The following is a 24,803-nucleotide window of genomic DNA, read 5'->3' on the forward strand; positions in this document are numbered from 1 at the left end:
CTTGCTGGGATCCTATGACCCCAGCTGACTTCCTGCCCTTTGGGCAGGGGGCTGGACTCGATGATCTCCCGAGGTCCCTTCCAGCCCTTTATGTCTGTGAAATCTATGAAATCTATGAAGTCACAGGGACCATGGGTGCCCCCCCAGCCCAGGAGGCACCAGTTGATGAGCCATGGGAAGGGGGAGGGCGGGGTCCTCTGTGGTGGACCCAGAAGTGGACCAGAAGTAATTCTGGTCCACTTCTGGATCTGCCACTGAGTGTCCAGCCCCCCCACCGCACTTATCTGCCCCGCCATCTCAGCATTCATGAGCTGGGTCTAGTACCTTGAGGTATGTAGAAAAAACATATAAAGCTGCCTCTGTGGGTGAATTGTTGAATCTCTCAATTTGGAGGGATAAATGGGTCTCCTGATTCGATTCGGATTCGGGGAGATTTGGCCACCAAATCAGGCTGAATCTCCTCCGAATTGAATCAGCAACTGAAGCTTCGTACATCCCTAATAGATAATCAGGATACATTGGGTGATAAACCTCCCAGCAAAAGTAAAGCCATCAAAGAAAAGATTAAGTGGGATTTACTAATGCTGTCATTTGGGATAATGATTGTTATTTACTAATGCATAATATTATGGTTGAATGTTGTTTTCTGCCTGTTGATAACTGATTTTTAATGCTCTCACTTTTTCAGTTTTGCAAGCATGAAATTAACTTTTTAACGTGCGTGTTATTAACCTGTTGTTAATTTCCACAGCTCCAGTACAGTTTTTTTTAATACAGACTTTAAAAAGTATATTTTACACCTTGTCTTTAAACATCCTAGTGTCTTGTGTGTTAATTTTTTAGATTAATCGAGCCCCAAGCTTTGGAACAGATCAAAAAATAGACTATGATGTGAAAAAAGGAGTCCTGCTAAATGCATTAAAGCTTCTCAACATACGGTAAACCTGTGTTCAAAAACCTTATTTTGGCTCTTTTTATGTTGGTTTTCCTTCTTTGTTGGAAAATTATAGGACATTTACTATAAAGGGAAATTTTGTTACCAGTTTTAAAATTGTGTGAAAGGCATAGCTTCTCTGTAGATCATTTTCACTGGTGTAACTGATCCAGTAAACTTCACTCCTCATTAGTGTGCATATCAAAAAGGTGGTGATGATAGCTTTGATGCTGGCCTTTCCTTATTCTTATTTTAATAATCTTTTTCACAGGTCTCACAGTGAGGATAATAAACTCTGGCTTGGGAAGGCTGTCACCATTCTAGTTTTCAGTGCACAACTCATTTGCAGTGGTGGCGGTGTACACAACTACAGCCTGTTTCCACTAGCACCAAAACACAGAATGATGATAAACTTGAGAATGATGCTATAGATGTAGTTTTTAAATCATTTTGATTTAAGGTCATCTTTGTACATTGGTTGGTAGCATGAGGTTTATACAAGAATATTTAAGGCTGAAGGTCTCTAAGCCCTAAGAATTATTTATATTACATTATATGCTATAGCTACTACAGATTTTGTGTGTGTTTGTATGTATATATAGTATTATATTATAAAAATGTTGTATCTATAGCATATAATATTTGGCGGGAGAAAAGAAAGGTTTTTTTATTATAGAATACCCGTCAGCTCAAGTATCCTGTAACAGGTTATGACACAACAGTGTGTAGTAGGTTTTGATCTTGCACTTGGTTCTGAAAGGACAGATTTTTATTCCTGTCCAAAGTCCACACTGCACTCTGCACAGGCAGTAGGGTCGGTCTGCCTGCTTGCTTGGAGTTCTTTTAAAACTGAGGGGGTTGACCTCAGGGACTATTTCCAACTGTGTAGATGCCATTGAATGATATGGGCCATATACCATAAATGCACCAGACAAGTATATTTAAAATATTTGATAAGAAGACTAACAGTTTAGCTGCATTCACAGCAATGCAGTGCAGCCTTTAATTCTGTTTTAAAGGAAACTACCTTTTGGATTACTGAGTCAAATCTGAATGTTGTCTCTTTTTTTTTAGGCCAAGTGATAAAAGAAGAAACTTAGCTCAACAGAAAGCTGAGGCTCAAAAGAGACTTTATGGTCAAGGCTCAATGAAAAGACTATCACCAGGTTCCTCTGATTGGGAAAAACAGCGGCACACACTGGAAAGGAGAAAAGAAGAGTTGGTATAAAAGAATTTAACACAGCTACTTCTCTTCCTTCTTCAAGGATTGTAGTTCCTCAGTTTTAATTAATTGGCTTTCTTCATTTCTAGAAAGAGAGACTTGCACAAGTACGTAAACAGATTTCCAAAGAAGAGCATGAAAATAGACACATGGGGAACTACAGGTACTGTCTTTATCCAAGAGTGGACAGCATTCAGTGTTTTATTTAGGGATAATGGAAATAAATATTGTGACTGGATGGTGATTTTCTGATGAAGAATTTACAGTGTTCATCATTGCAATTTACAATGCAATGTTTACAATGTTCATCATTGCAGCTTAACGCTATTGAAAGAATTTTGTTTGTGTAGGTGTTTTCTGCTACTTTGCAGGGGATGCAATGACTTGTAAAGAATTTTTTTTGTCACGTACTTGGTACCATTGGCAGTATTCCATAGGCCAGTTGGGGAACTTCTTGTCTTGGCAAATCACCCATGGTGTTAATCGAATCCTTCACGAGAAATCTTTGTTTTGCCAGAAATCTCTGCAGTTGATATTTGATAGTAACACCGAAAGGGAAAAAGGGCAACATTAACAGAACAACCCCTAGATTGAGAGAGTAGGAAAAGTGAATATTTTTGTCATTCTTGTATTATGCATAGTTCAGTTAGATACCAGAATCCAAACCCCAAATCTGGGAGAGGTTCCCTGATTCCAGGGTCCTGGTGCACTGGGGTTGTGTATATTTATTCATCTTTGGTTAAAACAAATATTTTATAAAATTATGGTAATTCCTCTTTTTCCAGCATTAGACACAACGCTATAAAGAAGGGCAGTTGCTACTGCAGAGCTGTTTGACTTTCTCTGTAGTGGCAGTAGCAGGTCTTGAACTTTTGGTTAAATTCCTGTCCTGTACATTTTATTGGGAAGGTTCTGGGAGATCTTATAGTCTGGCTGCAAGCCTATATTGTCATATTTCATTAATATTGTTACCTTTGCTAGCTAAATTAAAACTAATGTGGGTATACCTATGTTTGATCTACAGTTGCACCTTCATTATGCTGCCTAAATGAATCCTAAGTCTAGTGAGACTGTACCCATTTTTTTCTATTTAAGTGATGATCATAGCAAGAAGTAACTTTCTGAGGTGAAAAAAACATTGAGAGGCAGAGAAAGGGAAAAGAACCTTATTGAAAATTCACAAAAGACCACTAAAATACACTAATTACATGATGCTGGTTTATATAATCTATATGCCTCATATATCATGCTTATGTTAAACAGAATTAGCGTTTGGATAACTCCTTATGGTACATTAGAAATTAGTCACCAGCTTCCACAGTTTCTGGCTTCAGGTCTTCATGACAAATGGATTGGGGAGATATTTCTTGAAGAGCCATGTGTTCCTTGATAAATGTGAATAAATCACTCAGCCCTGTATTTCTATATTGTTGTAAAAACCCTACCTGGAGAATAATGTCATAGTTGCTGTAATGGAAAATCAGGGTCACTCCTTTACATTTTTGTGTTAGACCATACTTGCTAATGGTGAGTAGTGCTATACATAATGCTGAAAAGGCTATTGTAGAAATCTAATGCATCTTAAAACTTTAATATATAAACATGCCCAAAGAAAACTAAGTTCATTAGTCAGGTTTTCCAGTTCTTTTGTATCATTTGGTTTCTAAAACAATATATTTCACAACACTAAATTTTGAATACAATATTTTGTTAATGTTTCATGCTTCCTTCACATCTGATGTTGAAATTTCAGTGAGTATTGAAAAATTGAGTCTTGATATTTTTGTAGAATCAGCACTGCTTTTTTAAAACCAGCCAGTTGCTCTTAAAACATGTATATGTACACTTAGGTAAAATTAGATTAGAGATTGTTGTTCAGAATATAGAATAAATTGCTATCCATGTAAGGAACTTTGTGACTTAGTTACATTAATTATAGTCTGTGTATGGCGTATAGCTCAACTTCTGTGTTTCATTCCATCTCCATTATATATATTTTTTGTAGGCGAATTTACCCTCCTGATGATAAGCTGTTACTTGAAAAATATGAGAGTTTGTTAGCCATTGCTTTCCAGACATTCTTAGCTGGGCGAGCAGCTTCACTTCAGCGAGAGATGAATAACCCTTTAAAAAGAATGAAGGTAATAGTCTGCAGAAGTATTGGTTTTAGTTTGATATCTTGGAAGTCTGTGACCTAGCATGAAGCTTAGGATCAATTACAAAATGACCATATATGACTCTTTAAATTTTTCCTTAGTTTTATTATTATTTTACATGCAAACAATAGACCAGATGCACTTATCTGACTGAACATCATTGGATACAAGACCCAGGGCAGAGAAAGAATAGATGACTTTAAGCTCCCCGTTTAACCCATATGTGGAACCAGCATCTGATTCAGCCTAGGGCCAGCCCCCTTCCCCCCCAAAAAAACTCCAACCTCGTAGACTACTTAATTAGCTAGTAATTGTTGCCTTCTTGCTCTAATTATGTGTCCTAGCCTGCTCGGGAATACTCTTTGTGCTGCTCTGGGTAGGAAAATACTTGTCACAGAGCTGATTCCATTAGGTTTAAGATACCCAGGGATTCCCTGCCCTAGGGTTAATTCCTGGCTACTCAGTTATGTAGCTGAAAATAATGAGTGAGAGAAGAGAGATATTTTAAATCATGTCAGTTTGATCATTTTTAAAAGCATTGTTGAAATACTGAAAAATTACTTCAAATTTAAGGGAAATAGTCTTTCCAACCTCGGCAATCTAACAAGTTTGTGGCTCACTGTTCATTCACACAGCCATCATTAGCAAATTTATGAGCGTCAAATACAGCTTACAGATGGATAGCTGGCACTAGTTTAAGTGTAATTGGGTAGATAGCTAATTTGAGATGCATATATCACTTCCCAAAAATATACACATTTGCCAAAACAGTTGACTTTTGGAAAAATGCATATACCTCTATCTGTATGTAAGATAAGAGAGTATGTGTACAAACATACACAGTATTATTTTGGAATTTAGTGATGATTGATTCAGAAAACCAATTCAGAATGTCAGTATAAGCTCCTGCTAACCTTTGGAAAAAAGATTGAATACTGCTTTGTGTTAATAACAGATGCATTCATGGTTGTAGGAAGAAGACATTTTGGATCTTCTGGAGCAATGTGAACTGGATGATGAAAAACTCATGGGAAAATCCAGCAGGCAACGAGGACCCAAGGTGTTTGATTGATGCCAAATGTATTTGTACCAAAGATACTTATATTAGGCAAACTGGTGGTTGGACCTGTACTTGAGCTTTAATGCCAGGGGCCAGAGCAGCTGGAAAAGCACAGGGTTGTGTCCTATCCTTTGCATTTATTGGGATTTTGAAGGTAGCTGTGTGGCCCATTCTGGGAAGGGACTAAAGCTAGGAATTATAAGGAGGAAGTTTTAGGAAGGGGTCTTTGCAAAAATTTTATCCCTCAGAGCCCCTTCCCTAGGTTTTTGAGGGCATGGGAAAAAGGATGATTTGAACCCAAGAAATGACTTTCTGTCTACCTGCAGGTTTAATTGGCTGGAACATGGAATTCTTTACTTCCTTTCCTAAGTAGCTTTGAAGTGGTGGTGTGCTCTTGTGATAATTGCTATTCTTTGCCCCAGAGGTTGCAAGCAAAGGACATTTATACATGTGCTCTGGGAGTGTGTAGGGGGTGGGCACTTTAACCAGAGTGGCTCTGAGAGATTTTAAAGTATCTGGAGCGTCTTGTGTATCAGTGACCATGTGCTTAAAAATGGTGGCGGGGCACATTTTCTAAAGCTTGTTGAACAAGCTTTAGAAAAAGTACTCCTGCTGCCATTTTTAAGTACGGGGATGCTATTACACGAGACACTGGAGTCTGCTGGAGCGTGGTAATTATAACACTCCAGCTGGCTTGATTAATTGAATATCTGTTCTGATGTTCTGTAATTACAGTGTGTCAGACCAGCCTCATTACTCATGAGTAGGCGCCATAGTGGGTGACATGATCCCTGATCTGTTTCAACTAGGTATTCAAACCTTAACTGATTTGTCTGTTTAAAGAACTTTGAATGAAAGGCCTTTTGGAAGTTCAGGGTATTAATTATGATTATGTATATTTGGCTTGTTAAACTGATAAAAGCATCATTGTTCAACATTCAAGAGCCTCTTCCATATCCAGAAACAGATTTTAAGTGAAATCTGTATTAGTTTTAACATAGTTCACTCCAAACTTTTGCATTAAATTTACTACATTTTTTCCACCAGCCACCAAAGAAAAATTACTGTATTATCAAATCTAAACTATTTCTTTGCCTACATATGGCAGTACTTTTAGGTCAGCATCTGTTGAGAAAAGGTTTGGTTGTTTAACTCTTGTGGACTTACATCTAAAGGAATATAAAACTTGTACAGCATTTTCTCTGTTCCCCAGAACATTTTGTGCAAATGTGGGAAAGCCTGTTTTTCCTTACAAAATATCATACTGACTATACCCTGACTATAGCACTGAGACTGCATACGGGTCCATATAGGTAGGTGAATCTATTTTCAAGGTTAGGAACTAAAAAGGACCCTTGCGCACACACTGATGTGAATATTATTTCTGTAGGTAGCTCATTATTTTTATTTTAAATAGCGTTTTTTTTCCAGTCATGCTAGAAGTACATCTCTGCTCTGCTTTCAGTCCAACCTTCTTGAGCATGGGTGACCAGACTAGTACACAGTATTCCAAGTGAGGTCCTGCTAGAATCGTAAATGGCATTGATGCCTTCCTATTACTATTGGCCCCCATTACCACTATTATGGGATCGTAAGATGAGTTTGAATCACCAGTCAGTTGTAACCTTGAAAAAGGCAAATGGAATTCAAAAGTATATCAGGAGAGACCTCTTCTGTTGTTTCCAGCAGATGGGTTAGAATTCCTGCTATAAGGACCTCGTGTTCTCAGTCTCTAAACACATGGCCATGGACTATAAACTATTACATTTCATCCTGTTCCTATTAGTCCAGTCCACAAAGCCACCCAATTTTTTCCATCAGCTTCTGTAATGATGCTGCTTCCTACATTGTGAATCATCAGCAAATTTCATTAAGAGACTCCTATATTTTGTACCAAGTTTTGTTTAAGAAACTATTAAATAAGATCAGTGGTATGATTATTTTGTGTAGAACCCACAAATTACTTCCGTGTAGCCTGAAAGTTTCTTTTTGAAGTGCATCCTGTTTATGGCTCTCCTCTCGGCTAGTTCATTGCCCACCCTGCAATTCTTATATTAATCCCCATCTTTTTCAGATTAACTAGTAATTTCCCATATAACACTGTATCTGACCTTTTTGGTACTTACAGAAGCTGTCAAAACTGATTTAGAAAATCTCTTAGACTGTTAACCTTACTATCTCAAGAGTTCAACTTCCAAAATGCCATCTTAGAACAACAGCAAAAAATATTGCTTATACCCATTAGAGGATTATTTGGTGTTCCCGTTACAGTCAACACTGCTCCCTATAATACACTTTCCCAAGCACAGAACTACAGTCAATGAAGTTATTTCTTCACTAGGCAGTGGGACTTAAAAACATTTAATAACCCTATCATAAGATAAATGGCCCTTTAAGCTTTAAAGCATTGTCTTTCCATCCCTGCCCATAAAGTATGACAAAGGTAGATTTCTTTAGAGTATGCAGTGTAGCATCCACAGGACCTGATGAAGGGAAGGCCAAAACTCAAAAGAGACAGCCCTTCCCACCCTTTTCAGGAAACCCCTGCTACATTAGGGGTTTCCTTCAGATAAGCATGATAGATATTCTGAATCTTGCATAGGAGCTTTCTTAACTATCAGATATAAAATGTCCTTTATACATAAAAACGTTTATCATTCTTTAATGCCTTTTAGGAGCTCAAGAGAGAAAGTAGGCATTTTCAAATTCAGTACTATATAGCAGTTTGTTTTGGAGTTAGCTAAAACAAACTGCTGTACAGCATTATTGAACTTGAAAATGTTCTGGGACTGTAGTAGTGTTATTTAACACCTCTAGAGGGCAGCTCACACTTACATGTTGGAAGCTTTATTTCCTTATGTTTATTACTTTCCACCTGTTCCATGTGCAGAACATTTGCATACAGATTTTCAAAAAAAATACAAAACACAGAGATATTTTAGAGGAAATAAGTCATTACTAGCATTTTTCATTCATGTGGAATATAACCAAATTACTTTTAAATGATAAAATTTAGATGTACCATTTGAGGAAAAATTATAATGATCATAACTGCTAAACAATTGAACAGATTGTTAGGAGAAGTTGTGAAAAAGCATTTACTACAGGTATTAAAGGCTAGAACTATTCCTTTATCATAGCTGGTTTAAGAATGCTGAAATCATTCCTGTGAAGCAGAGAAATGAGGTAGATGACTGGTAAGAGGTCATTCTAAATTCAAATGAATCTATTGTTTGTCATCTGTGCCTTTTCTGTTTCTTGCAAATGCTTTTTATGTTTTTGACTTATTTTTATTTTAAGTTAGCTTTTAGATTTTTTTTTAAATCTGGTGAATAGAGATATTTTCAGAGCAAAGCATTAACTTTTGGTAAAGTGCCTAAGTGATAGGGCACCTAAATTGGTCCTTGTGGTGGGAAGGTGTTGATGTCAAAACAAATCCCAGGATTCTACACAATAGCAGTAACCCTGTAGTATCCTAGATAATAGTATGGGTTGTAAGAAAAGGGTGCTGTTTCTGAAAGGTAGTGATCTTTCTCCTTTCTTTCCTTGGTTGCTCAGCAAAACATGCCTATTTATTTGTAAAGTACGTAATGCATCAGTAGTATCTAAGAGGTTTTATACTGTTGCCCATCACCATAGTATCTGAGCACAGTGCTGCACAATATGGTAAAATAATGTGGCAATTTAAATTCACACTGCAGCATTCTTCAGCCAACTCTGACCTTCCCCAAGGAAGGGGTTGACGTGGCTACTCTGTTAATTTTTGCATTGTGTGCTTCATTTGTTATCCAACATAGCAAGAAGAAGATAAGGTGGCCATAAATGAAGGGTCTGGCTTACAGGTAGGAATCACTGGAGAGCCGAAATATAGAATCCTGTATCTGGTGAACTGAAAAAATGGTTAGTTATCAGAAAAGTAGACTCAGGACTTCTTGAGACAACTGATATAACAGAGGGAATTGTTAGCATTTATGCTCTTGCTTTTTGTGTGCTTTATGGTTAATGGGGAAAGGTAGATTCTCAAGCTGCACTTATTGTTCCTGCAGCAATTTCTCTGGGTTCTGCTCTTTGTTTCTTATTGTCCAGTACTTCATGATGACACAAGATTAATTGCCTAACGGTACAAGATCCCATGGGTTGAGGTGTAACAGCAGAGCAGTTAAGTGTTTTGCTGTGCCTCCAGAGCTGCAAGTTCAAGACCTCTGGCTTTATGTTGAAGATTGCCCCCTAGACAAGACAGCTGTAAAAGGGTACTGAGTCTTTTAGGCTGGTGGGGGAGGGGGGTCAAAGTTGGATGGATATGAAGTTAGCACCATTACACTTCGGTGTGTAATTTGGCAATAGAAACTGGCATGCCTTAACCACATTAGCCTGCTGGGCCATTTGGCTCAGATAAGCATTTGGCTTTTTTCCTGACATAATACTGTGTTTGTATTTAAGATACCTACATAGTAGGGCACCCTCTGTTTGCTTCTGCTTTCTCTACCATTCAGGCTTGCTTTTTCTTTAATAGAGCTGCACCAATACATCAGTCTGATGTTGGATAGGCACTGGTATGAAGAAATTGGTCATATCAGAAATCGGCCGGATGTGGTCGATAATTTGGCTGATAAATGCCTGTGTGTGCATGCAGCTGCGTTGCAGCATATAGGCAATGAGGAGCACAGCTTGGCAGCTTGGAGAGCTGTGGGCAGCTTGTAAGTCTGATGTGGTGGGAGAGAAAGGGCATGGGGGGCAGATCAAGGCCCTTGCAGTGTGGGAGGAGTGAGGCTGGGGCTGGGAGGGGCTGGGGCAAGCACTGCCCACAGCTGGGGTAGGACGGGCACAGGATGGAGCAGCATGGGCCGGGGGGAGCAGTGTGGGGGCAGCTCCTGCTGCTGCACGCTGCTCATCTGGTAGCCGCGCCAGGAAAAGCCCTGCACATCCCTGGGCCCAGCCCACCCTGCCCTGCCCTGCCCTGCCCCACACAGATCCAGGGGTACACTCCCCCACCCATGCCTTCCTGGATGAGCAGCGGGCGCAGCGGCAGGAGCTGCCAGGGGAGCGCCGTACCAGCGACTCCTAGATGAGCAGTGCGCAGCAGAGGGAGCCGCACCCCACCACGCCGCATCCCCTGGATGAGCTTTGGCTCTGTCCCACACCCGCCCCTTCCCCCCGGCTGTGGGCAGTGCTTTCCCCAGCCTCGCTCCTCGGGGGGCCTAGATGTGCCCCCCTACGCCCCTTCCCTTCCCTCCCCCCTCCCCTTCTAGCATACCAGACTTACCAGCTACATGCAGTTCTTCAAGCTGCTGGGCTGGTATCGGAAATCGGATCAATATCGGCTGATATGCCTCCTTAAAAATCGGCTATCGGTATCAGCCCCCAAAATCTCTATCAGTGCACCCCTAACTCTTTAAAAAATGTATTGGCAAAAGTTATTTGCTGTACTTGTTTTCTGTATATCACTGTATTTAATAAGTTATAGAAGTTACAGCTTCCCTGCATAAAAAGATGTAGGGATTAAAACTCAATTAAAAGATGGAATTTCAACATTTTGAACCACTGAGAAAGTGCTGATGTTTGTTCTGTCAAGTGAAGATTCCATCAAAACGTGCTGTAGTATTTTGTGAAAACTTGTAAATATTAGTTGTTTTAAGTGTACTTCTGTTGTCAGTGAAGGCTCATTAAGGTCCAAATTTTAATAATATATGTAAGCATATGACTTAAGGTTAAGCACGTGCTTCAAGTGTACTTCAGTGGGGCTTAAGCGTCTGCTTATAGACTTTCCTGGTTGGTGACTTAGGTCTGACAATGATCCTTTCAGACTATGAAAGAAGTTAATGTATATTTTATTTTTTACTGTAGCCCCTATGTTCTATGCCAGAAAGTGCACAGACCATAAAAAAACACAAGAATTATAGCAGTGAAAGTAGCTGTGACAGCAGTAGCAACATGTCGGAATGGGAAGAAGAAGCTGAAAAGGAATATCACAATGAGAAAAAAGAAAAGAAAGTGACCTATGATCTTGAAGAAAATAAATACAAATCCTTAGAACGATCTGGTAAGCGAATTGATTGCAATTTTGTTTAAATCCAGTACACCCACATAATTATACAAGATATTCCTTTATGTGGCACTTAGCAGTGTCAAAAATATTAGGCCAGAAAATTGACATGCAGTATCTTGACACAGGATCACCTGATTTCACCAGCAGGTTTGTTTTATTCTTATTCTTTAAAACCCGGATCAAGTTAAATAGGAATTAATAATTAAAAACACCTCTGCATTTTTTTTTGCCAGAATACTAAATAAAATGATGCACATGGGCTATATTTAGAAGTGGTGTCCATGCTCCTCTGTTTACAGTAATTCTAGCAGAGTTGCCAGTCAAGTTGTTACTTCTTCTTTAAGCTATTAAGCATGAATTTTGTGGGAAATTAAATCCAAACAAACTCTTGTCTCACAAAGCCCAGAAGGTAAGATTTTTCCAGATTGGGCTGCTGTCCAGATATAAATAAGATTTTATTTTGGTAGTCCAGTAGCTTTGAGAGTATAAAGTTAGAGCTAACCTGGTATGTACAATATGCTGCTTTGTGTTTTATAATAGATTGTCAAAATAGTATTGCATTGAGGTTGTTCTATAGCTAAACATTTATGGCACTACTGACAAAAAATTATTTTTTATAACAGCATGTTTTATTCACTGAGGACTGCAGAAGACATCAGTTGAGTGAATTAGTGCGATGCCTCTGTGCAAGGATGATGAGCCTTCAGAATGGGAGCTTGGGTCTGCAGCTATAGGACCCATGAACAAAATCTCCCCCCGCATCTTTTCCCATGTAAGGGAAACTCAGCAACCATAGATTCTGTCATTTTGAGGCCTCAGAATCATGCACCTTTTGACAACACTAGTGTACAGGCAAGAGGATTTGAGCTCTTTTGATAAAGACTGATTTAGGGAATGAAATGGACACTTACATAAAATATTTATTAGGGAACCTAATCTTACTACTCAATAGGAACAAACTCTGCTCAGAAGACAAGAAAAGGTGGTAAAGGGATAGTAAGTAATTGCCTCCTACATTGTGTTTGTTTGCAGGTAGGATACACTGGAAGCCTTCCAATAAAAATATGAAAAGTCTATCATATTCAGCCTCCACATCCTCCAGAGGTCCTATGAGGCGCTCAGTCAGCTGTCCCCGTTCAATCTCAATCGTAACTATGCAGTCGCAAGCTGAGCAACGTCCCTATTCAGCCAAACCAGCGATACACATGCAGCGTCCATCTTCTGGGAACAGGTCCCATTCTTTAAATCGGAATGGGAGCTCCTCTTCAGTCCAAATGGTTCATCCAGCTAGCCTGGCCACTATGCAGTCTTCAGGGGTAAGTTAACAAAAGCATCAGACAACCAATTTCAAAACATGTTCTGCTTATCTTTAAAAATGCTCTAGAGTGCAGCATGGGATAGTAATGCCTCATTAAGATTTTGCAGTTTTTTAAAGGAACAGTTTTCTTGACATTAATTTGATACAAGTTTTCTTACTAGGTTACAAGTCCTTTCAAGGTCAGAAGCCCTGAGGTACTGTCATCATTTGAATTTTGACAGATTCTTGGAGAGCATCAGACCTTTCTTCCCATAAAAGAGAGCTTTTGATGAGCTGCTTTTATGTTACCAGCACATTGGCTGGACTAAAAGCTCTGCAAACTATACATCTTTGAGGAAGGAATTTGTGAGCTAGGGCTCTTGTGCCTGAGACACCTGAACAACAAACTGACTTCCTGCACAGCAGGAAGCAGAAGTTATTTTCCCCAATCTAGGCTGGTTTATTGGAGTTCTTGGGGAATTTGTCATTTTCAAAAACGCTAGGTATTTTTCTACCAGCAGGGTTTCTACATTCGTGTAGTGTGAACACTAGCATAAATCCCTAGGGTAGACGTGGTAAACCAAAGGTAAAGGAGGGCTTGTATTAAGAGGTAGGCAAGGACTATCCAACTATCACCTGAGCTAGGGGGTTAAATTGCAGCCCTCAGGCTGTTACCCAGCCACCACTGTCTCCCCCTACCCCTCCTTTGCTTCAGCTACAATAGCAGACAGTCTCCAGGTTCCGCCTCCCTCCTCTGGCTGCTGCTTCCTGCCCTTGCCTCAGGGGGTGGGGCAGTATGGTGCAGTGTGAGGAGCTGAGGATGAGTCCGGGCTGCATGTTTTGGGCAGTAGGGGAAGGGCTACATGGTGCAGCCTGGGGGAGTGTATGTGTACTTGCCTGGTGCGAGTCACCTAGTTTGCAGTCTTTAGGGCATGCGGCCCCTGAGGGCTTCGAAGTTGGACAGCCTTGACCTAGGCTGTGTCCTCCCTGCAAAGTGCACTATGATTGAACATTGGGAGAGCTGTCTTGCTGTAAAAGCGTAGTGGAGACAAGGCACAGATAATTTTAACTGGTGTAGCTACATTACCACATGGGGTGGAGAAGAAGGCTGCCTTCAAACTAGCTGTGTCAGTCTTAAAAGACACTATAAAACACTATAGTCAATGTCTTTACATCCAGATAGCTCTTGCTTTTTTTTTTTCTTTGAGGTGAAAACAGTACCTGCCTTATTTTGAAACCCATCTGTATGGTAAATAAGCTCTAGGACTCAAATAGTCTAATTAAAAGGAACGTTTTTTTAACACCAAAGGGAAGACCAGATAAAAGGATTTTTCAAAAATATCTTTTGTTACACAGCGCAAGAACATAGAGTTGTGTGGGTATTTGCATTATAGTAACAGTCATATTTCTAGAGCACATTTTCTCGACGACCACTCGGGGAACATGGTGTCCACCTGGAGGGGAGTGGAATCCAGGTGTGGGCTGAGTCAGGCAGCCAGGAGGTCAGACTGAGAAACTGAGTCAAGAAACTGGTTTTAGGCATTCAGGAGATTAAGCCAAGAGTCGAATTAGAAAGATGAAGAGTCAAATGGAAACCTTAGTTTGGGGGCAAGCCAGGTTGTTAGCTAAGGGCGCCTATACATGATCATTGAGGCTGCTCCTACACACTGTAATTATAGCATGTTGGAGCAGACTCAGTTAATAGCAAAAATAGTGTGTGAGGGCACTTTATCTAAAGGTCATTCTGGCTTTAGAAATGGTGTCCTGCTGCCATTTTCAAGCGCAGGGATGCTGATATACAAGATGCTTCAGGTGCTTTAGAGTGGCTTTTAGAGACACTCTAATTAAAGCGCTTCCCCCCCTCCCCCCAGATCACATGTATTAACACTGTAAGGGATTAGTCAGAGAGCCAATAGAAATACGAGGCAAGGATGAACCAGCTTGGTGAAGGTTTAAGCCCTGTTGCCTGGTTGCTTCCTTTTCAGAGTCATATGATTTCATAGGAAGGTGTAAAGCAGCGGTTCTGAACCAGGGGTACATGTACCCCCAGGGGGTATGTGAAGCCTCATCAGGGGGTAGGTGAGATATATTTCATACATTGTCTAACACAGGTCAAAATTAATTTCCCATTGAAAGTGGGTATGTGAAGTCTCACTCTGAGACCAAGGGGTACGTTGACTGAAAAAGGTTCAGAACCACTGGTGTAAACGATCAGCCAATCCTGCATGGCCACCTGCATACTGCCTAGATGCTCAGCCTGGGAGGTAGAAGATTGGGATTTTTGACTGTGATGGGTAAGCTGAGGCCCTGGGTTTAAGGTTGTGACCCGACATTAACCAGCCTATCTGTGATCATCCTCTGGGCCGGGCAGAGGATGGGGCGTGGCAGGACAGCCATGGGGGCTTCTCCTGCAGCTCCCCCTGCCTGGGAGAGGCAGGCACAGCTGAAGGAGCTGCGAGAGAACCTGCAGCTGCCCAGCTGTGCCTGCCTCTCCCCTGCTGATCCGAATCTCTCTGAATCTTTTCCGAATTGACTTGGAGGCTTCAGATTTGATTTGGGCCTTTTAATGGGTCTCCGGATTCAATTTGGATTTGGATATTTGGCCACTGAATCAATTAGAATCTCCAAATCGAATCAGTGACTGAAGCTTTGCACAGCCCTAAATGCCTGTCCCTCTACAGGTGAGGGGAATTTTTGAGAAATCAGTTTGGGATAGTAATTAGTTTGCTTCTGGTGTTTACTTTCTAACATAAGTTGTAAAGATCATTGTGTGTTTTGCCGCTGAATGAAAAATGGCTCTTTTAAAAAATGTATTTCTAAAAGCAAGCTATCTCCCCACCTTCCCCTTAATTGTTTTCCATCTTTAAATTCAGGCTACAGGACTACCAAGGTACTAAAAGTATGTTTTCACCATGAAGAATTGAGTGCGTTTCATATCATATTAGCCACCTCAGGTTAAAAAAGTACCTTTTTATCATCAAGACGTATACCCTGAGAGTTTAATGAGACAGGCCTAATATGGATTTCTCTCTTCACATTAATTCAACTCTACATCAAATACAAATTACTGAAAGATTAAAACTAGTCTCTCACAATATGGCATTAAAATGGGCTGCTCACTTAAATGAACATTATTAAGAAATCATACTCACTTTTTCACTGGGAATGCTTCTCCCACTGGGAGAGATCTTGAATGCAGAACAATCATGTTTCTATGGCAGAACAGGGGTCACATTTCTTAAAATAATGTCAGTAAAATGATTTACAGAGTAGCAGTGATAGAGATTACTGATAACTCTGAACTGAGTACTATTCACAATATTGCATTATTGTTTTTACAACTTAGAATAATATTTTGCATATTGCTGATACAGTGAAAAACTAAAACCGATTATGTATAATTTTTAGTATGTTCAAGAGCAGTCATTTGTACATGATAAAGTACCTGTTTATCAATTCTTTGAATAATGAGAAAAAGAATATTTTAGTGACTGATATTGCCATTTATTAGACTGATAAAAACCAAATGCATTAAAAATATGAAAACTCAATATAAAAAAAATTGTACTCTGGAAAGCCACAAAGACAAATTATAAATATGGATAAACAAGAGCTGACAGTGTCAACGAAGTATCTGCTGCCTCATTATTTCAGAGCCACATCATTATATATTACATAGCAAAATGTTTTGTTAAGCTTGAACATATCTATCACTTACTGTAAGTCAGAAAAACTTTTAATACAATAAGTGTCATTCTTGCAAAATATATAGGTATTATAAGACTGGAAATTCCAAATTAAAGTTTCACCTTTATCAGAGATAAAATGAAGGCCTATACCAAGCCTCCAAATGTGCAGATGTCTGTAACTGAATTTATAATGTGTCAAGCAACCTAAGTTTGCCCCTGTATCATCCTCTTGAAAATAAGTAGAACGTCAGAGACAGCCTTATTTGTTGCATAGGTTTCTGGGGTCAACAAGGTAGTTTGGAAGCAAGGAACCTAAATAGCTTCAAGTCAGACCTTGATAAGGTGTAATAGGATAGGTTGGGGTGATTTGGAGCTAGCAATTGCAGTTTGTGATATAAAGGTTATGGGATTCAGTTTGTTGATGTCCCCAAAGGGGGGCTGTAAAGAGACATAGGTTGTGGACAGGCATTACATTGCTAACAGAAGAAATGTCACTCTGTCATGAGCATCCAGGTATTCATGTGGATTCATGAGAAAATTCTTCCACATCCAACCAGGAATATGTAATCTGCAAGAGGTTCTTACACTTTTTTTTTTCTTCAAATGCCTGTATAGTTCCTGGTTGTATGCTAGGCTGTGGCACAGTTCTCTGGCATCCCAACATACTTTACTCCACCTCCTCCCATGGTTCCAAGGAGCCCTTTTGTGACTCATGCCCAGCTCCACTGCTCCAGTCAAGTACAGGGATAACCCCACCCCCTTAAGAGCCTGATAATCAGACAGAGAAGATCCCAGGCATACTTAGCCTAGTTGGCAAGGATGGGAGTGGAGCAGCAAGCTGCCCCTGAAGAGCTGAAGGGCTAGGAAGGCTTCAGGACCTTGCTGCAGCTGGGGTGTGGCTGGAGCTGGACAACAGATCAGTGTCCCAGAAACTGTCCATGAACCAGGTTCTGGACACAAGAGGAACAGGGCAAGAGAGGCAGCTCCAGTGACACCACAATCAAGCCACAGGATGATATCCATCAACACCATGGATGGCCCCAGGTATGGTCCCTGTTTCCGCACCACCTTCAACCCTGGAAAAGCACTGTGAAGTTGCTGACCTGGAGACCCTTTTTTTGCATGTCTGTGCTGAGGTTACTCCATGCCCCTTCCTTGATGGCAGCCTGTGCCAGGAAGCCATCTCCCTGGCTCCATTCCTCTCGGTTCCAGTGGTGAGGGGAGTGTGCCCAATCTCTAGGCCACTGCACACGTTAGTAAAGCTCCACGTGCTGCTGTGGGCACATAGCAGTACCATGGGGACAGAGGAGCACCTGTAGGCATGCCCATCGGATGGGGGCCATATTACACAGGTACCGCTTGGTCTTAATGCTACCACTCCCATCTTCCAGGCACACTGCCAGGCTTTGACTCTGATCCAGGAGAGTGGGCTGGGATGGTTCTGGCAGGTGGCTCATGGCCTGCTGTGCCCAAGTATCAGGTGGTGGCAACAGAACAGTCTCACCCAATCCTGACCCTTCCCCCACCCCTCCCCACTCCATATTTTCTGCTGCATCTCCTCTATTTCTCCTGTCCATGTAGAAGCTGACTTTCAGGTATTCATTCAGCCATATCTCCCCATTGCATTCCCAAAAGACTGCTCCAGAAAATGGTGTGCTGATGAGGAGCATGATTAAGCTGTGTTCTTGGAGACAAAGAACGCTGTGATAATTGTGTGTTCACTTGGTGCTTCCCTGCAATTTTCCAAGACATTTTAGAGGCACCAACCTTGGGTAACTAGGGACATCTGCATGATGTCCTCTGTGCTTGCCCCCTGTACAATCTCCCCTGCTTTCCCCTCACCCTGCATTGTGTAGTCTCCCCTGTGCTAGTCTGTCTGCACTTCCTCCCTCCTCCAGTGGTCCCCCCCAGGTAGGTGCAGCTGTGGCCTGCCCTGACTCTTACTCAAATCTAAGATGAGGTTTCCATGCTGAATTGTAGATACAGTACTTCAGAGCAGCTGCAGGTTGTCTGAAAGGGCCATAAAGAAATTTTAGCCCTTTGATCTATAACTTTGGCTTCTGATTTTCTTGTCTTATTTTTTTTCCAGGGGGGAGGGGGAATTTAGGCAGGAGCTTCCAGTGGTACTAAGAAACATTCTTAGAGTCTGGCTGTTGTCTTGCTCAAATACTTAGAGTTAAACCAACTGTGAGATCTGGAGTCCCCCCGTCCCGTCGTCCCCCACCCCCCCACAGTCAGGTTGGTTGGGATTTTTCTAAACTTTTTAAATTTTTATTTATTTATTTATTTATTGTGGTATAAACCATGGTCTACTTCCTCAGATTTTCTGGGAATCCTTTGCCTTTACTGGAGCTTAAGGCATTGTTATCAGTCAGTATAGTTTGTGTGGCCTTTGATTGTCTGTATTAAAAGATCCTGAGCTTGTCGTACAGCTTTGGGAGATTTTTTTTTATGGCTTACAGCATAGAGGAAAGACTGCAGTGGATGTTCTTATAGGCTAGGGACAGACATCCAAAAAGCCTGAGCCAGAATTGATTCTTTGCAGGTTAGTCTAAGCTGTGCAGCTTAAAATGATAAATAACTGGACAGACATTCTCTGTTAAATCAGGAAATGCAGGCATGGGCCTGCAGTGGCTCAAGGCAGAAGCCAGGGGGGCTCTAGAGCATGTCTGCCAGCCACTGTCAAAGGGAAGGTAGAGAGATGTCCTCCAAGGCTCTCACCCCTCCCTGCTAGAGCGCAGGGGCATGGCCAGGCACCAGCTGGGGCTAGCAAGGACGCACAGGATGTTGGCCACCTGCTGGGGGTGAGGGAGGAAGCTGCTGCCAGACTGAGGAGTGGGGATGGGGAAAAAAAGTCCTTTCTCTGAAGCAAGCATGTATTGAACACAGCAATTTGGAAAGCATACAACAGGGAACTACCAAAAATCTTTGCCTAAGCTAAGATAATGCCCAGTAAAACACAGCATACACAGCTTAGTTTAATTTAAAATGTAAAGCAGGAAGACAAGAGAAAGCCTTGCATAAGTCTTACTAATCCTGAGGGCAGAGTGTCTCCTTAAAGCCAGACATTCAGAAAAGCGTTGTTTAGGTTTTACAGGTTCTTCTTTATAATGTAAATGTAGCTCTCTGCATTCTTTGGTCTACAACTTCCAGCCAGAAGATGTCTGCAACTTCCCTTAACTCCATCTTCAGCACATATGTGTGATGATTTTCAGGTTTTTGCCAAGGCTTCTCACCTCTCAGTCTTGTTCTGCATGTCTTAGCTCTGGGCTTACAGGTGCAGCTTACCTTTCTCTCCTGCTCTAGGATCACTGTGGAATTAATCCCTTCCCTGGCTGCAGGCAATCTGGACAGAGGGAGGAATTAACTCCATCTCTGCCTGGCTGCAGGAAAACTGTGGAGGTGTGGCTGGGGCTGGCAAACCCCAGCTGTGGTCTGCAGGGTTTGCCAGCAGGGGGGAGAGGGGATGGAGGGAGGAATTTGCCTCAGGGGCCATGGCAGGCCAGAGTCTGGCCATGCCCCACCCCAGCTCCAGCTAGGGAGCAGAGTGAAGGGGCCAGCCCAGCTGTTGAGCAGAGAGCCTTGCCCAGCCCAGAGAGCATGCCGGGATGCTGGGAATCTCTGATGTAACTTAAACCAGCAAGGGGTCTGGGACAGACATTGTATAAACCAGTTTGAGCCAAATCTGTTAATTCTGATACTACATTCAATCCGCTTTATCTCAAACCAGTTTCAGCCATTTTCAAACTGGTTTATGTGCACTGAATGTCTGTTCTGTTACAGGTTTAAAGGAGTTTCTGATCATTTACACTAGTTCATGTGTAATGTCTATCTCTAGCCATAGAACCCTTTGGATTTATTTTATGATCTATTCTGTGGTTATCTGAAATTGCAGGGGACTGGACTTGATAGCCCATATGTCCATATCTAAGTCTACATTTCTGTGAATTCTTGGCCCATTTAAAGTCGATTGTAGAATTTCCATTGACTTCAGTAGGGGCAAAATTTCACCTTTAATCATAAGGAATGGATGGAAATAGAAATGTGGCGTAATTTCACATGATTGATTGCTTGTACTTAGCTGTCAAGTTTAGGAATGGAAATCAGAGGATGTCACAGTGAAGAACAGAGGTACATTGCCAGAGTTTTGGTGGCTAGCGATGAATCCTTTCTGTGCAAGAAATAACACCAGTAAAATTTTAAATTTAAAATCTGCTATTCAATATGTGCACATCATAAAGACCAGATACATTTTTTTGCTCATCATCTCTCTGAAACATCTTTGCCTTATGGTTTCCTTTTCAGTTCTGGACACGTTTCTTCTTACAACATGTTAGTGTACATATACTCATTTTCTATATATTATGCGCATATAATGTATACAATCCTTTTTTAAAAGGATTAATTTTCCTCTCTTTGGGAATAGATATTTTAACCTAGAAAATATTTTTCAAATAATGATCTGATAAAATTACACAAATGAAATCACTGACTCTTTATAAATACTGTTTCATATCAACTTTCAGATTGAGTCTTTACTACAAGAGAAAACAAAAGAGCAAGAAGAGGCACTGACAAGAGAGACTCTGTTAATTTTCAATGACATGAGACTAAAGTTCCTTGGAAAAACAGAAGAAGAGGCAGAATTAATCATAGAAAATGTAAGTATCTGCCACTAAGGTAAAAAAACATGACAGACTCAGCCCACTTCATTTTTTAAACTCTTAGAAATGTAGCAAAATCCAAAGTATTTCTCAAGGAGCCTTACAACTCATGGAATTCAGAATAACTCAAAGGATTCCAGAGGATTCAGACTCCTGCATACTACTTGACCTTAAAAAGAAATCATTCTTAGGTCTGTATAAAATATGTGGCAAACATAATCAGGAAGGTTGGGTGACTTCAATTTTTCATTGCAGAGGTTTGTACTATTAACATTCAAACTTTAAAGTAAGCAAAGAATAAGGTTACAATTCATTAACAGTCTATGCATCATAGAATAGTGTTAGTACAGATTCTGACATGTATAATTTACCCCTGAGTAGGCATGCTAAAGAACTAAGAATAGTGTGCAGTAGGGCAAACTGAAATACCAGTTGCATACTTCTTGGCTCCTTGAATTCTCCAATGTACTTGTAACCAGTATGATTCTGAGGCTTTAGTACTTGATTTGAAAGAGATGAATGTGAAAGGAGATTTAAAAAAAAAAGAGTGAAAAACCATACTTGATATGCATGTAAAGAGGAAACTAAAATTCAAATGCACAGTGCTGCAAATAAACAAAGACAAAAACATGGAAAATGCCTAAGAATCTTTAAAAAAAAATCCCGTCAGTTTAAGAAACTAAAAAGCAAGCAGAGTAAATGTTCTGTTCTTTGGGTCTGACAGGAGCATAAAGGGACACAGTAATTTTAACTTGTGTCACGTTTAATAAGTGTAACCCTTACTCAGTGAGAAGTATGATCTCAGGTGTAGTGAACTGTTTCTTTTGGTTTATGATGTGGAAGTTTGCAGAGCTCTACCAAACTTAGGATGCTCTTCAGTTAGAAAGGTCCTCTGCCTTTTGGGTCATACAGATCCCAAAAGGGCATTGATACTAAATCCATAATAATTTAGCATATGTGCAAGAGAGGTTTAGCCTGTTTTATGGGCAAAAGCCCATGAGGACTTGCATTTCAGGGACATGTAGAACAGGAATAAAAAAGTTCTCTTGTTCCTTTGCTCTCTTGTTCCTCACCCTCTGCCACTGAAGAACTAAATCCTCAGAGTGGGGCTCTCTTGTTTCTTATCACTTAAGGAAAGCACCAAACCTGCTACCCAGTTACAGCTGTAGAAGAAATTTAACTTTATGCTTAGACTGGGGAGCTCCTTTTTCTCCAGTTGGTATTGGTGGGTGCACATCTTCAGCCTGCAAGGCTTCTTTTCTTTCTCTGCATAAACTGTGGAGTGAGGCTGTAAGCCTAAAAGGTTTTTTAAGCCACATGGCTCTTACCATTGACTGCGTGTACTTCCATCAACAAGGCAGAACTCACCTTCCAATTTCAGTACGTGATTCTCCTGATGCCAATGAGAAATTCAGCTCATCAGAATCTGTAGCTGTTTTTCTAGGAAGCTGACTTATTTGGCTTTAGATTTTCAGAAGTGTGTCTCAGTAGCCTACGAGCTTCAGTTCTGTTTTCAAAAGCAACCAAATCATTTAGGAATTTAAGTTGAAGTGACTATCAATTGACATTTTAATATCATATAGTCAAAACTAAATGAATAAAAATGAAAATGTAATATGAACCGTTTAGTGCTCAGCTAAAGAAATGTTTCAATGGTTATACAAAAGGTATACTTTGTTTTAGCTTTATTCCATTGAAAGTTATGTCAAAATTGACATACAATATTATGATTTCAGTGAAACTGAATTTTTCAGTGGAAAACTTCTGGTTGAAATTTCTTGACCAGACCTAACAAGCAAATGAGAGAGCCCATATGGAATATATTTTTCACTTGTGAAAATAATTTTTATTTAAAATTTTTTCATTGGAAGCTCATTTTTAGGTGTTTGCGATTCTGGATTTACATGCTTGTTCTGAGCCCAGAGGGGCTTCCAACTGTTAATTGCTCTAGGTTAGGGTTTGTCAACCAGGGGTATGCGTACCCTTGGGGGTACTTGGGATGGTCCTAGGGGTTATGCATGAGCGGGTGGGGACGGAGTGCCACTGCCTCCCAGGAGCAGGGCTGGGGTGCAGTGCACGCGCCCCCCCCCCTGCCCCCATGGGGCGGGAAAGCTCACATGCGCAGCTGCCACCACTACACACCAGCCCGGTGAGCTTCCCCGCCCCGCAAAGGGATGCTGCTGCCCTCACCCATGCCAGTGCGTCTCCCGGCCCACCCCACCCCGGCCCTGTTCCTGGGAGGCAGTGGTGTTCTGTCCCTGCCTGTCCACGTGCCATCCCCATCTCCCTGTCCTGTGTCCAGCTGCGTGCTTCCCCCACCCCCACCTGGCATCCGGCTGCCAGGGGTATTTAGACTAAAAAAGGTTGAAAAGTCCTGCTCTAGGTGTATGTACTTGATAGAATTCTTATTGTTTCTGAGTTAATCTGTGTTTGGAGAAACGTTGTATTTTATAGGTATGCAAAAGTGCATACATTTCTGTGGCCCTCATCACTATATATTGTACTGCACCAGCTGTACAGTTTTTAAAATTCATAATTTTGAATGAGAGAGCGAAAAAGAACTAAGGTAACGCAGGTCCTCCTTTGCCCTCTTCTCTAGTCTCCTGGTAGATTTAATTTTTTTTTTTCCAGCTACAATTCAGGTATTTTATATTAAAAAAGACTCTCAGAAAGAGTTGTATGAGAAGTAGAAAGACTCTGGCTTGGCCTAATTACTACCAGTAAAAAGTTTGAGGCTGCTTGCCTTGTGCATGGAATAAGCCACACAATCTTGTCTTAAATTTTCATTCTTGCCAGTGAGGAATGTTCACTTTGCACATTTGAAAATAACAGAGTTAATAAACCTCAAGCTGCATATGAGTTGTCAGAGCATATTGCATTCTTGTGCACGGAATATGCAGTTTCCTCATTCATAACCTGAGGTAAGGGTGTATTCCAAAAAAAGGGTGTATTTTTTCAGCTCATAGTTCACACTGAGTATCTGGATAGAGACATGTACACATCTTGGATTACCTCTGTGTAATCAGAATTTTGGACATCTTGACTTTAGCATTTGGAACAAATTCATTGGCTTCATTGAGTGGAGAGAAGCAGGGGAATGGTGGGTTTCCCTACAGCCTCTACACCTTTGCATCAGATGAGTTTTCTGGTGGAGTTAAGGGCTACGCTGGCTCTTAGTTGTTCCTAAGGATTGTTCCACATGTCATGCATGGTAGGAAGGGGCCTTGAGCCATGCTGTGGTGACTGCACTAATGAATTCTTGACTGGCCCAGCAGGTTTGGGTATGTCCTTATGGAACAGAAATCTGGTCTTTCAAAGGCAGTTTGTCTGGTAATAAACAAAACTCAATATGAATAATTTACTCATAGCTTTTATTTTCATTACATTTCATGACTACTGTACTTATTTTCTAGTGTTGGAATTGGGGTAAAATGATTCCTTGATATTTCAGCCTACAAAATATTATATACCCATGGAACAGTATGTTCTGATACAACATTAACATAACTGCAGATTGTTAATATCCTATCTTATTGCAAAATCCTCTTGTAAAACTAGCTGGTATTATCAAACTTCCATTGTAACAAAGAATTCAAAGTGGAAAAGGTCAAAATATAAACGAGTGATGGTATGTTAGTTGTCAGTGAGGTAGGATTGTTAATAGGTACTGATCTGGGGTAGAGACAAAAGGGCAGAGCAGCAAGAAATTTAAAAGCCCAAACTATTTTCATAACA

General features: G+C 40.8%; 1 protein-coding gene across 3 annotated transcripts in view; it reads left to right on the forward strand.

The window, feature by feature from the left end:
- Positions 1-24,803, forward strand: part of TTLL7 (tubulin tyrosine ligase like 7) — an 82,053-nt gene that overhangs the window by 39,936 nt on the left and 17,314 nt on the right. For all 3 annotated transcript variants that reach the window (XR_002100240.1, XM_019531196.1, XM_019531197.1), the window contains 8 exons: positions 844-938; positions 2,009-2,156; positions 2,246-2,319; positions 4,162-4,297; positions 5,286-5,372; positions 11,217-11,412; positions 12,451-12,734; positions 20,931-21,065. Coding sequence is in view for 2 of the 3 variants with exons in the window: in XM_019531196.1 (XP_019386741.1) it covers positions 844-938; positions 2,009-2,156; positions 2,246-2,319; positions 4,162-4,297; positions 5,286-5,372; positions 11,217-11,412; positions 12,451-12,734; positions 20,931-21,065 (1,155 nt within the window). In the remaining variant the exon portion in view is untranslated. The remainder of the gene's footprint in view (positions 1-843; positions 939-2,008; positions 2,157-2,245; positions 2,320-4,161; positions 4,298-5,285; positions 5,373-11,216; positions 11,413-12,450; positions 12,735-20,930; positions 21,066-24,803) is intronic.

This window comes from Crocodylus porosus, unplaced genomic scaffold, assembly GCF_001723895.1.
Source record: "Crocodylus porosus isolate Cpor-Errol unplaced genomic scaffold, CroPor_comp1, whole genome shotgun sequence".
NCBI lineage: Eukaryota > Metazoa > Chordata > Crocodylia > Crocodylidae > Crocodylus > Crocodylus porosus.